We start from the raw sequence: 14,727 nt of genomic DNA on the forward strand, positions 1-14,727 counted from the left end.
AGCGCTTACTGAGAAGGCCACACTGTAAAGACTAAGACAGCTTAGGAAGAATTTCATTATACCTCTATTAGTAATTCATTAATAGCAATGAATGCTATGTCTCACATATGGAGGTGTACTTCACTTGCACGCAGTGTTGATACCAAGATCAAGAGGCAATAGCACCATTTTGTTGTTTTTGATAAAATAATTTATGAATATTGGTGTAAATGTTGCTTATGAAGATGCTACTGTGTGTAGTCAAGGGGTCCTTCCCAGTAAGTGAAACTGAACATACTGTGCTGCACTGATGCGAGATGAGGGACAAATGCTGTGCATCTTTGACATTGCTCTACTTAGGTGAAGCCTTGGACATGTATAATACAAGTGAGACACGAGTGGCAGTGACACAAAATGGCTTCTCACCTTCAAGCACTTACTCCCTGCAGGATGGAAAGAAACTACAATGTATACATTTTTCTACATAAAAGCAAAGAAGTTCCTTAGCTAGAGAAAGATATTCATGAAAGATAACGATGTACGCTTTGTGTCTTTTCATGGCTCTTTTTAATCTTTGAAGAGCCTAATTATCATAGAACACTGATTATAATTCTTACATAACAGCTTGAGTAAAGCTTGGTGATTTCAACGTAATAATTTTAACGATCTGAAAATGTTACATGGAGTGGAGCGTCAATACTGTGTGTTTATGCAACAGGCTCTCCTACAGACTCTCTGTGCATTGAACGAACTGATGCTCCCCCTTCAGCTTCTCCTGCTTTACAATGTGTGGTGTGGCCTGACAACCACAGACAAAATATTGAGCCCCTTTTTACCTAAGAGGGTACTTGTGTTATTCACTGCCTATGAGAGCCAGCCTCTGCCAGGCACTTTGTAATCAAGCCTATCAGTCACTAGAGATTGGCTGAATGAATAAAAATGTCAGTGGTAGAACAGGCATACCTCACCTCAGCCAGGTTTTTAAATAAGCCTTCGGTTCAGTCTATGCAGTGTATGAATACAGATATCATTCACCTGCGTCAAGTAATGATAAACAATTGTACGATTTAACAAGGGAGTAATGATACATCGTTACGTAGTACTGGTTGTGAACATGATCAACTGTTAACTGGCTATTTCAACAATAGTCAATTGTGTAATGTGCATTAACATGAGCCAATGAAAATGCTCTATAAAACCTTTTAACTGCTCAATCAGAAATATTGTTTCATCAGACTTATGAAAAGGCTGGAATTGAGAGAGAGAAAAAAATATAAAAGGCAAGGCACTTATTGTTTCGGTAGCGTGGGCCATTCCAGCTAAGAGGACTGTAGCAGCTGCTGCCTGTGAATGCCTACCTGCTTCCCAACGCCGTCTCGCTTTCCGTCTCCGTGGTACCCGTCTGTGGAGTCCTCCTCCCCGGTCCTCTGCTGTGAGCTCGATGGAAACTGGCTCTCCATCTGAGGCCGCGCCTCCCGTTCTGCTGCAGCAGTAGAACCTTCAGCTTCGTTTCTCTCCGCCACCTCCTCCTTCTCCCTCTTCTCTTTTGACTGGGCAGAGCTCTGGCGCTTCTTCTTTCCTCGCCGCTGCTGTGTCTTGCGCCTGTCTGACCCAGAGGCTGAAGGCTCGACAGCGGAGCTACGCTCAACAGGTCCCTCCCCCACAGTCGAGACCTGAGATGGGGCTGCAGACGGAGCGAGCGTTTGGCTTTGCTGCTGAGCCTCTGTGGTGTGTCGGAGGCGGTCTCGCTCTATTTCGGCGGCCTGTAAGGAGGAGCGGAGTACGTCTACCTCCCCTTTGAGAGATTCGATCTGGAGATGATGATCCTCGATGGAGCAAGCTGGGGCTGCAGACTGAACAGGCTGCTCTCTCTGTTGGAGATTCGCTTGGCTCTGAGCAGCTCTCCCTCCCTCCTCTCTCTGCAGTTCCATCTCTCCCTTTCTCTCCTTCAGAGTCTCCCGCTCTCTATCGAGCTCTTCTTCCAGGTTTTCGAATCGGGCGATGACCTCCTTGTTTTCTCTCCTGACCTGACTCAGCTCTCCTTCCAGCTCATCCAATTCGCCTTCTGTAACAGTCAGCTGCTCGGTAACTTCAGACAGCCTCACAGCCAGTTCCTTCTTTTCTGTCAGAGCTACCTTCAGCTTCTCCATCAGCTCAGTAGTGCCTTTCTCTATCGAAGAACCACCGCTGTCCTCCATTTTGCTAGTTTCCTTGTTCTCCTTCAGCTCCTGAATCTGCGACTGGAGGCTGGCCAGTTTTGATTCATACACGAGTGTCTCCTTGAGAATCCTTTCCTCCAACTGCGCCTTTACCTCAACAAGGCACGTGTACTCCTCCTTGAGCTCCTGATAGTTCACCTCAAAGTTCTTTTCGGCAAAAGAGAATGTGTTCCTTTGCTTTTCAATCTCCTCTTGCAACTCTACCACTTGTCGCTGCTTTTGTTCATTTTCTGTGGTGAGGGATTTAAATGTTTTCGTCTTGGACTCCACTTCCTCTTTCATGGCGTTGTTGGTTTCCATCAAAATCCTATTTTCAGACTCCTGCTCCCTCCATTTGTTGTCCCAGCTCTTTTCTCTCTCCTTGGACTGGTTTTCTAGCAGCTCATTATTTTTCAACAGCAATTGGATTTCCTTCTCCATTCTGACAATTTCTTCTCCACCCTTTCTCAGTTCCTCAACCTCCACCTGAAGTTCCTTGAGTTGCGCCACCAGCTCTTCGGCTTTCGAGCTGTGCAGCGCCATCTTCAGGTCGTCTTTCAGTGCAAAAATTTGGTGTAACAGCTCGTCCCGCTCGCCCTCGTAACCGTTCCGCAGTTCCGCCAGGGCTTGGCCATGCCGGATGGACACCTCGTTGAGGAGGTTCTCAGCGTTGACCTGGCTTTCCCTCTGGAGGTCCTCCCGAAGGAGAATGAGCTCCTCCTCGTGGCTGAAGAGGAGCTGTGTCCTCAGCCTTTCAAGTTCCGCCTCCTGTGACTCAGCCATGCGGTCCAGCACCGCGTCCTTCTCCCGCTCCATCATCTCCAGTTTGATCTTGTAGTTGGTTGTCTCCGACTCGTGCTTGGCCTCAATCTCTTCTGCCGACTCTGCAGTGGCAGCTAGCTGGGCCTTCAGGTCATCAATGGTTTCCTGGAGGCGCTGCAGCTCACCCCGACAACGCTCATGGACAGAGAAGTTCTGGGAGGCCTGCTCCACTTTGACGTGGGCTGAGCGGAGGTCCTGGAGCAGGTCAACCACCTGACCCTGGAGGTTGAGCTTCTCCTGTGCCACCTGGGTCAGCTCCTGTCTGTCCTTCTCACGGAGCGCATGGGCCTCTTGGAGCCTCTGCTTAAGCTCTGCGATCTTGCCCTTATGCTCGATCACCACCTCAGGACTGGGACTGGGTGCGGGTTGCTGTGCTCTTAGAAGCTCTAGCTTTTCGCGATGCTGCTCTGTGACCCGCTCCAGGGCCGCAGAGTGCTGCAAGCGAAGCTCCTGCTTCATCTGGACGATCTGCTCACCGTACATCTCGTCCAGCTCCGCCCGGAGATGCTCCAGCCTGCGGGCTGAGTCCTCCTCCATCCTCTGGAGGGTGTCGCTCTCTGACAGGCTGCCCTGGTGGCGTCGCTTCTGGAGGTCTTCTACGGTGCCCATCAGCTGCTGGATTTCACTGGAGGACATTCGCTCCTTCTGCCTGGAAGCTGAGAGTTCGCCCCTACATGACTCCAACTCAACCCTACAGCTCTCCAGCTCAACCCTACAGCTATCCAGCTCACCCTTACTGCCCTCCAGCTCAACCCTATAGCTATTCAACTCACCCTTAGTGCTCTCTAAGTCCCTCTTACAGCTCTCCAGCTCTTGGGCCTTTGATGTCATTTGCTGGTTGAGGTCGTTTAAGCATTTCTCAGAGGCCGTCAACTCACCCTTTAGCTGGTGGAGGGAGGAGTCATGTTCTGACATGACTCTCTCTTGCTCGGCAATCAGCAGTTCTTTCTCGTTCAACTTTTGTGCAAAAGTCTCCTCAGTCATCCTTCCCACCTGTGTAAGCTCCACCTTGAGCATGGTCAGTGTACGCTCATGTTCTGTTATTATTGCAGTTTGCTCCGAAATCAGCAGGTCTTTTTCATTTACCCTTTGGGCAAATGACTCCTCAGCCCCTCTGCCCACATGTGTGAGCTCTTCTCTAAGTTGCATTAGGGAACGCTCATGCTCTGCCATAATTCTCTCCTGTTCAGCAATCAGCAGGTCTTTCTCATTTAACCTTTGTGCAAATGACTCTTCTGTTCTTCTTCGCACCTGTGAGGAAAAGTATTTATTAGACATACAGGTAAAATGTCAAAAATATAATTAAAGTCTAATACTAAAACGGTTTAAATAAAACTTATACAAAACAGCCTTTAAACTAAATTCTGTTTTTGTAAGGTAATAAGGTAATAATAGTAAGAAATGTAAATCAGATTTCAAAATGCACTCTGCAATCAACCACCTATAAAACAGATCCATTGAATATATCTCAATACGTTTCATACAAGCAGACGTTTTCACATGAATGACAGGCACTGACTAACACCAACTAGGCAGCCGCCTCACCATGTCAGCCTCGTTGAGCCGGTGCTGGAGCTGGCTGACCTGCAGCAGCTGCTCCTTGCTCATCACTTGATGCCCTCTAACCTGACTGTCCATCTCCTCCAGCTGCTGCTGGTATTGAACGAGCTGCTGCTTGGCCTGCAGGAGGTCCTGCGCTGTGCTGCTGTGGCTGGTGTTCCTTAGCGTCTCACCTGCCTGCAGCTGTCAATAAAACCAGAGGGTGTTCATGTTCCCGTGGAAATGAGGGAAAACAACAATATCACCACCACATCTGTTGTATAATTATTAGAAGGGTAATAAAATACATTAAATGTTGATAGAGCAGGGAAAAGCTTGAGACAGAATAAGATGGCATAGGAAATATAGGATTGCATAGGACTGGTACAGGTATGTCTGACCTAGGGTTGCAAAATTCCTGTAACTTTCCCCATATTCCCAGGTTTTCCCGGAATCCCGGTTGGAGGATTCCCTGATTTCCCGGAATATTCCAACCAGGTTCTCTGGAAAGGTTATTTTGGGAAAGTTACAGAAATGTTGCAACCCTAGTCTAACCCTACACTTGTTAAAGGTTTGTACCTCACCTGACTAATCTTGTTTTCTTATTCTATTATAGACTAGGGTGGGATAATATGGTATAGTGTAATGTAGTCTAGTGTAGTGTATAGCCTAGACAAGAATGTCTTACCTGCTGGAACTGAATGTGCAGTTTCTGGCTCTGCTCAGTCATCTCCAGGAACTCCCTCATGGCCTCGTCCTTCTCTTTGCGAGACTGCTGCAGATTGGCTGTGAGTTGGGTGATGATGACATCTCGCTGCTTCAAGGCAGCCTTAAAGTCCTGCAGCTGGAGGAGAAAAAAAAAGTGCAGTGCGTATACCTTGCATAATAAACGTCAGTGATTCACAAGTCACACTTTAGTATGACAAAGAAAATAGTACACTGGCTTGACTTTGATAAAGACAAAGTGTGGTCTCAACAATGGAAGTAGCTAGTTTGGGATATTTGAGGGTAGAGGTGATTTAAAGGAGTATAGGTGGTAATAGAACCACAGATCAATGTTTTTTAACCAAACAAGAAAGGGGATGAGTCCATTGAAAAGGGAAATACCAAGAATAATTTATATGTACATGTTACGTGTGTTTGACATTTCACTTGATCTTTACAGAGATCTCTCATATTTGAGCAGTAATCTGAATATCAGTATATAAAAGCTTAGAAATAGGTTCCTTGAAAGATAAGAACGAAAATAAGTAGGCCTAAACTACTGCGAACAAAACCATGCAAATTATTGTAATAGAAAACCACAGAAGTGGAAAAATAAAATATTAATCATAACCTGATTTTTTAACAGTGACCCCTGCTGGGTAATGGCGTTATTATCAATATGAGAGCTGCACCCTCAAAGGAAGGTCAGCCCCGCAGCGTGGGCTCAGCAAGGCCAACCCATTATGCAATCTGCTTGAAAATTAGACTCATAACACAGACTACAAAAAATGTAAATGTTATATGAACATTTGCAGTTGACAGGTGAAGCAGCTTATCTACTATTTTTCTAACTACCAATCTTAATTCCTTCATACATACACATAGACCACGCATGTACATGTAGCATATTACCTGTTGCACCCCCTCTGTGCCGAAGGCCGCTCTAAATTCCTCCAGCTCTCGGCTCAGCTCCTCTACCGCCAGAGTCTTGGCAGCCAGCTCTTCCTCCATGACCTGTACCCTTCCACCCCTCACCTCCTGCTGAACAGGGTCCACTTCCTCCTGTTGTGGGGAGGAACAGTGGCTATTTTAGCAATTACCTAACATCCAAAACTGCCACAGAACAGAGGGGGGAAAATGGTACCTGTAGCTTGCTTAGCAATAAATTAGCATCCAAGACTGCCACAGAACTGAGGGGGAAATGGTAGCTAGCTTAGCAATTAGCTAACCTACAAAACCACCACTGAAGCAATTAGTTTGCATCCAAGGCTGCCACAGAACTGAGGGGAATGGTAGAAATTAACTAGCCAACATCCAAAACTGCCAAAGAACTGGCAGCCATTAAAGAGCACTGTGCTGACAATGGTTCCCTCTTTCGCTTTACCTTTGTACTTCACTACTCTTACCTTAAACGTCACGCTCTCCTCTTTTTCTTTCTACCTCGCTCTCTCTTCTTTTCCTTCTTAGAATGGTTTTACTTCTTTACTCTCAAACAAAATCACACAGAAACAGTCAATCACTTCATTTGCTGTCTTTCTCAGCCTCTATCCCCTCCTTCTCCCTTTTCCCTTCCCTCCATCCCTCTCTCACCCTCTGATCCTGCCTGCAAATGGCAGGATTACCTGCGTGCCTTGGCAAATGAGCAGCTCTTGCATCATTGTCCAGCGCCCTCTTCTCTAGCCACTTCATCATTCCATCCTCCAATCCCTCTTTCTACTTCTCTTCCTCCTTCTGTTTTCCTCTTTCTGGTCTGACTTCCAGAGTAATTTACACATCTGAAATGTCAAGCAGGCCCGATTCCCTACTCCCCATCCCCGCTGTTAAAATGGGGAGTAAATGTTAAAGGATGACGGCAGCAGCCCACGGACAATGCTGCTGTTGCTGCACTGCAGTCCCTGGCCTTGAAATTAAAACCACTTCACAAGCGCACACTGAGGATTCCAGAAGCAGAGAATAAAAAGGGACTTGGTTAGTGAGTTAGTCTGAGGAAAATCTCAGGGTTAGGTGGTCAGAATGCAGTGCGGAGACAGAGCAAACGTGTTACAGTAAAAAGAGACAGTAGCTTGTTGTCTATTTAATTGTCGTACTGTACCCAGATAAACTCCTTGGAAGTCTCCATTGGGTTCTCGGTCATCTCAAGGCAGCCATTCACCTGTTAATTCACAATACTGTCTGGTAAAGCAGGGGGATTTCATGGTTCAGCTTCCCATTGTTCACTGGTGTACAGTGCACAGAATGAAGGACGTAATTAAATGTGGTATTTTGGTTCTGTCGTCCATGTCAGGCTTTAAAGTAATGACTGCCGCCTTCTCCAAACCGTTAAACTCAGTGTCACAGGCAGACATTTTAATGGCGGCTCTGTAGAAGAGGGGAGGGGGGTGAGAGGTGCGACGGGACTGCTTTGACTTGTCAAGTTCAGATAAATGCCAGACGGGGACTTGGGGAGCTGAGTGCCTGGCAACAAGCTAGCCAAGTCATGTGGTCTGTTCCATGAGGCAACCTGGGAAAAGGCAGGCCTGTCCAAGGACCTAAGCCCCGAACCGTAACACTAATCGTAAATAGCAGAGGACCTTATTAACAGATCTAGATTCAGCTTACCCCCTGTCAAATCTGAACCTTAACCAATGGGGGAAATATTGTTTTCAAGGTGAGGAAACAAATAAAACATTTTGCAATTTAGGTGAACTATCCCTTCAAGTACAGTATATTAACTCCATTTAAAAGTGTTCTCTGGTGTAAACTACGACAAAGTTAACTCACCTCGGAGGAGTAGTCTTCGGCTGTGGTGGACACTTCACTATCTGGCTGCAATAGGAAACAAGAGGAGGATTCATCAGACCCTGCATGGGGAGGACCATAATAGGCCCACCGTGAGTCACCAGTACAAGTGGCCCACACAACCTCAACTCGAGCAGAGTGGATTACATTTCAATACAACAAGCAGAGGGGAGAAAAAAAAAGCTTCAAAGTGCATTAAAACTGATGGACCATAACTACATGAGTAAGCAGTTTTAGCTAAAACAAGCCCACCCTAGGTCAACATTGTGTGTACAGCTAGAATTCTGCTTTACAGTCCCATTACTTAAAGAGGGACTGACTGGGGAGCAGTTCATGATATGACAAGGCTATTGTCCTCTCATTTCCGATTCGTCTTTGTGCAGCCAGTTCTGGTCAGTTTCTGGAGAAGAATAGGTTAATTATGGCGATGTCAAATGCTGTCTGCCCGTTTGACCTACATTCAATGGGGCATTTTGGAAGCATGCTGTGCCACATTCAATCACGGGGCGCAACCTACTTTTATAAGACAGGTCCTTTTCAATGGAATAATGGCAGTGATCATTGGAGCCTATTCTAGAGGGGCTAATTTCACTTAAACAATATACAAATTTGGAACACCATGGGGCAAGTCGGGGAGAAATGAAATGAGAGGTTTTATGTCCGAGTTTATGGCACAGTAGGCCGATAGTTCCTTTTCATTGACGATTGGGAGAGACTTTGAATGGCTTTGGTATCAGCAACAGTTTAGCCTATATTTCTTGGACTGTGCTTGTTGAATTCTGGTGATTCTAGGGAAGGTAGAATAGGAAACAGCATTGGATGTAGCCTAGTAGCAACACTGGATGTGATGTCTTAAGAGAAGTGTCAGATTGTTGACGTCTCACGTTTGTAACTTTGCAGAAAAAAAAAGATCCTGTGGGGATTGGAGTAACGTAACATTTATCTAGGGTAGGCATATCACTTCAAATGTATGAATCGGAAACGTGAATATGATTTTCAAAGATAGGCAAGCTGCTTATCATGGATTTGATTGTATCAGGACGTCAAATTGTCAGATAATCAGCAAGTCTGCCTCTATTATACCACTTGTGTCAGATGGGAAACGCGGTTAATCTGTTTAAGATATGCACCGGTGAGAGACAATACAACAGGTTAGCACTCGCACAGATCTCTGTGAAGCCATCTGCCTATACAAGTGCCTTGGAAGGGGAACACTTTGAAGATGGTGTTTCCACAGCAACCCCTCTCTGCAGGGGAAGTTGTATGGCTACTTGGAAAGTGTCCGTGTTGATTCAATGGTGCGCCCAGGGCCAATTACACCCTTTGTCTTGGAAATGAAAACACATTGTTGTGAGAAGAAACAGACTAAAAACTAAAATGGTTCTAACAAAATGGTTGAACCATTTATCAGTCTCATTATTACAAATATGGATTCAGATGAGTCTGAACTCAATGACACGAGTCTAAACTCATGAGCATCTTGGACCTATGAACATTTTATCATTAATGACCGAAGTGGAAATTCATGACAAACGTTTAGGCGTGCTGCTGCTCAAAATGTCTGCATGCCTATATTTACATTTTTACATTTTAGTCATTTAGCAGACGCTCTTATCCAGAGCGACATACATATATTTTTTTATACTGCACCCCCAACCCCCCCCCCCCCCCCGTGGGAATCAAACCCACAACCCTGGCGTTGCAAGCGCCATGCTCTACCAACTGAGCTACACGGGGCCCCTATAGAAATACAGTAGTCATGACAGGCAGCAGCCACTCTATTCAATCACCTCCGGGTCCGTTTTGTGCTGCAAGGCCACAAAGCTCTCCAACACTAGGACGTGGCGGCTCAACCTGTTTAAAATCAATTGTCTGTTGCCACGGCAACCCACCATTTCCCAGTTACATTCAGTCGGCAAGGGGAGAAAGAAATGCTGTGTGGTTTTTCAGCAACAGAGGGAATGAAAACTATTAATGCTGTTCGTGACACAAGTTGCACAAAGGAACAGAAGGGAGGGAGGAAAGAAAGAGAGGAGTTTGCATTGTTCAGCGTAGGTGCAGAGTTGGGGGTGGCATGGTGCATGCAACCTATTCAATGCTTGTGAATGCGCTCAAGGTTGTGAGGCGAGCTGCGTTATATTAATAATGACAGGCTAAGACGGTCATTTGAAAGAGAGGGAGAGATTCATTGAGCAAGCTTGCAATTAAACTTTGGTCCTCTGTAGCTCAATTGGTAGAGCATGGCGCTTGTAACGCCAGGGTAGTGGGTTCGATCCCCGGGACCACCCATACGTAAAAATGTATGCACGCATGACTGTAAGTCGCTTTGGATAAAAGCGTCTGCTAAATGGCATATTATTTATTATATTAAACTTTATAAAGACATGTCTGAAGAGCTGGGAAAAGAAGCCTGAACTAAATTTTCACCAAATCCTTACCTTATCTTTTGGTTTATTATTTTGCTCATTATCTAACCAAAGTTGAAAGAATTCTCTAACCCAACCCTCTAGCACAATAACAATATTCACAAAAATAAAGAAATGCAGTTTGCCAGCTGTAACTCAGGTTTCAAATTCAGCCAAAAAGGTGTTGTGATTCAGCAAATCAAAAGGTAACACAGCACTAACAAGGACACTTATTGGCTGCTCCACTGTTCATCCCTTTAACCCAGGGTTTCCCCAAACTCAGTCCTCTGGTGCACGTTTTGGATTTTGCCCTAACACTACACAGTTGATTCAAATAATCAACTAATCATCAAGCTTTGATCATTTTAATCAGCTGTGTAGTGTTAGGGCAAAAATCAAAACGTTCACCGCTTGGGGTCCCGAGGACAGAGTTTGGGAAACGCTGCTTTAATATTGCGCCTTTGAAAATCGGCACTCACAAAAGTCGCTCATAGCAACTGCATAGGTTAATTCCGGGGACTGTTATGAGACTTGAGACACTGCTCATTCTGCTCGAATGGATTCAGACAACGTCTTTGATGCAACAAAATGTGAATCGCTTATCAGGGTCCCCGGCATTAAATATGCGTGATTACCAAAACATTATTATGTCATGTTTGGACTACTACGTTTTGCATTTTTATTTATCTAATGTAATGTTCTATTCAAAATTGTACATGTATATTTTAGTCATTTAGCAGATACTCTATCCAGAGCAACTTACGTAAGTGCATTCATTTCGTACTTTTTCAAGCCAAGCAATTAAAATGTGTATCTTAAAAACTGTACCAATGCTTTAGAAATAAAGAGCACATTTAGTGTTAATTCATATTTGTGATTCAAGTTACCATGATCTTTCACTAGATGATCAGTATGGGACAATACAGGAAGCCACATAAATATAGGCTACTACTGCTTACAATGTATCCCTACACACATTAGGCTACTTCTCTACCATAGCATCAGCAAAAAAAGAACCTAGCGCTAACATACATGATTCAACTAACCTAGGTCTTGATGAATGGTTGATTAGCTCAATCAGTTCACCCTGTCTAGGATCAAGTTGTGAGAAATTCCTCACAGAAGACCAATATTATTTTAATAAACCATAATTTCATGGCCAGGGGAAGAACCAGTTCTTATCCCCTTTAACACTACTGAGCCAAGCCAGTTTCTTCTCTAGTCTATTCAACTTTCCAACTCAAGCAAGGCTGCACGCTAGGAGAAGCTCAATTCAAATGGTCAATCAATGGTTAGGGATGGTCCAGAGGTTTTTGGCCTTACCTCTATGGTGTACGTCTGGTCGTGTTTGACCGTCTCACCACTGCGCAGGGTCCTGGCGAAGGTAAACTCTGTGGTAGGGGGGTCCGGTTCCCCTGTTCCTCCTCCTACCTCCCCCCCACTTCCCTCCCCCACTGACTGATCTAACTCCTGCTCGGCCTCCCCTCTACCCGGTCCATCTCCACCCGGGTCGTCGTCGGTTTCTCTTCTCTTTTTCTTCTTCTGCTTCTTCTTCTGTCTGTCGGCATGAGCTTTCTTCTGCCGGTACTCAGCCAACTGGGGTCACACAGGGAGAGAGGAAAAGCAGACAACAGGCAAGGCAGGGTCAGTGAGGATAAATACAGAGATTACAGTGTGTCTGCGCCGCTTAAGAGGCAGTCCAACAAACTTGGCTAAATTCTAGATTTAAGGCTAGATGCTATGCTACACTGAACACTGACTATACTAAATGCTACACTTTACATTCCTTTAAAAAAGCAACCACAATCAACTTCAAATGATCTTTGATTAGTTCAATTAGCCTTTTCTGTTAGATTAGGCCTACCCAAGAATCAACTACTTTAGTTGGTGTTCCAAATTCAAAAATGTTGTCGGGAAAAAGATCTACAAGACAAAAATACCTACAGTAGTGCTACATAGCTTAGTAAAGCTTGCGGGAAACATTGCGTGCGTCCCGGAGCCAGCAACCTCGGATGCAACTGTGAATCCTTGCCGTACATAGGCCCCTAATGACCAACAGTTTCCTTCCTAATCTTTTAAATACCCGCTAAAAGGATTACATTTTTTTTAACTTCCTAGATGTCAAACATCTAATGACTTAAACGGATTGGTAATTAGGTATATGGATAAACTGCAGTTTTCACCCACCATAAAGCTTTCGCCGTTTACAATTGTCCCCCCTCTCCTAAATATTAGTGTGCAAAGTGATGTCTTTAGTAACAAATGGAAGAGAAACTGTTTAGCTAGGAAAGGAGGAATACATCTGGATCCATGTAAGTCTTGAAGAGAGCCAAACGCTACTTGAGCAAATGGCGGATTTGGGATTAGCAAAGTCTAAAGTCGCCCAAAGTCCATCCTAATCTACCACGCTGCTCCCTTCATCGACTTTCAGACTTTCATTTTCATATCCCTTGAGGGGGCAGACTTTCTTTGAGACGAACGTAGACGGAGGGTGTGTGGACAATCACAGGTTAATCTGGAGCGGCACTTGGACAAATCTGATGCTTTTAAGAGGAGTGTGTTCACTAGAAGCTAGCTCTAACAGAGCACAGAGACCTGGAGAAACAATTTAGGCTGCTAGTATATTGAGATGCATCATGCCAGGCCTGCTGAATTGTACGGTATCAACAGATGAATTGCTCTGTTATGTTTTAATTAATGAGAAAAACATTCATTTCCATGTAATATGCCAATGTCTAATTTTACAATATGTAAACAGATACCCTACATAAACATAGACTACACACAAATTAGCTCCCGGAGCGTGTACACACACACACACCATGTGTCGTGCACACGTACACAAACTTCCCTTGGTGTGCAGTCTGCACCCACAAACATATTTAATTTCCCTCAGTGCACAAACAGCAGGGGTTCTGTACAATTAATCGCCACAAGGGAATGCTGGCACTAATTACATGGCTTGGACAGTAAAAGCCCTGATATCCATTATGGATAAGGGGCTGGTGACAGCCACTGAGTGAGTGCTAATGCAAGAGCCAGTGAACTGAATGGCCGGCTATGGGAGCTGGCTGACAGCAGGGGAGCTCAAACAGCAGGCCACTGTGGGAAGCAGGTGTCACATGGCATGGCGAGCAACAGGTAACCCCTGTTGCCAAGGATACTACAGCCCACGTACCTGTGAGGGGGCTGACTGCACCATGGGACAATGTATCTTAAAAAAGGACACATTTCCAGTAGGTTATCATACTAGAGCTCAATGCAGCTCTAACTCGTGCATACAGCTATACAGTTAGCAGGGATCTGCAACATGTGTCCTGATCCAGGGGCAATTTTTTGGTTCGCCACCTGCTTTGATGTGGCCCGCCAACTTGTGATCCCATTTTGGTGGAGAAAGTTCCTAATAACCCACCCTACCTATAGGTTATTATGCTTTATGACCAGTTAAAGTAGAAAATTGCATACATTTTGGCCAAGTCTCGAATAAGGATTTTCAGTCAATCATATACTGAACAAAAATATAAATGCAACATGAGAAGCGTTGGTTTCATGTTTCATGAGCTAAAATAAAAGATCCCAGAAATGTTCCATATGCACAAAACGCTTATTTCTCTCAAAATTATGTGCACAAATTTGCAGTGGTGTAAAGTACTTCAGTAGAAATACATTAAAAAGTACTTAAGTTGTTTTTTGTGGTATCTGTACTTTGCTATATATATATATATATATATATTTTACTTCATTACATTCCTAAAGAAAATAATGTACTTTTTACTCCATACATTTTCCCTGACACCCAAAAGTACTTCGGGACAAATGGTCCAATTCATGCACTTATCAAGAGAACATCCCTGGTGCCATGTGGTTTACTTAAGTATATTTTAGTAATTATATTTACTTTTGATACTTAAGTATATTTAAAACCAAATACTTTTAGTATTTTACTTAAGTAATATTGTACTGGGTGACTTCCACTTTTACTTGAGTCATTTTCTATTAAGATATCGTTAATTTTACTCAAGTATTACAATTGGGTAAGTTTTCCACCACTGCACATTTCTTTACAATCCTGTTAATGAGCATTTCTCCATTGCCAAGATAATCCATCCACCTGACAGGTGTAGCATATCAAGAAGCTGATTAAACAGCATGATCATTACACAGGCACACCTTGTGCTGGGTAGAATAAAAGGCCACTACAATGTGACGTTTTGTCACAAAAAACAATGACACAGATGTCTCAAGTTGAGGGAGCGTGCAATTGGCATGCTGACTGCAGGAATGTCCACCAGAACTGTTGT

At 44.4% G+C, this 14,727-nt stretch overlaps 1 protein-coding gene across 1 annotated transcript in view; it reads right to left on the reverse strand.

Moving 5' to 3' along the window:
• LOC311132905 (A-kinase anchor protein 9-like) overlaps positions 1-14,727 on the reverse strand; it is a 120,177-nt gene that overhangs the window by 88,567 nt on the left and 16,883 nt on the right. The window contains exons 2-8 of the mRNA XM_084166281.1: positions 11,750-12,022; positions 8,004-8,048; positions 7,336-7,395; positions 6,156-6,305; positions 5,227-5,382; positions 4,545-4,742; positions 1,338-4,250 (exon numbers count right to left, since the gene is read on the reverse strand). Coding sequence (XP_084022407.1) covers positions 1,338-4,250; positions 4,545-4,742; positions 5,227-5,382; positions 6,156-6,305; positions 7,336-7,395; positions 8,004-8,048; positions 11,750-12,022 — 3,795 coding nt within the window. The remainder of the gene's footprint in view (positions 1-1,337; positions 4,251-4,544; positions 4,743-5,226; positions 5,383-6,155; positions 6,306-7,335; positions 7,396-8,003; positions 8,049-11,749; positions 12,023-14,727) is intronic.

The sequence above is a fragment of the Coregonus lavaretus genome, assembly GCF_964263955.1.
Source record: "Coregonus lavaretus genome assembly, chromosome: 7".
Taxonomy (NCBI): domain Eukaryota; kingdom Metazoa; phylum Chordata; class Actinopteri; order Salmoniformes; family Salmonidae; genus Coregonus; species Coregonus lavaretus.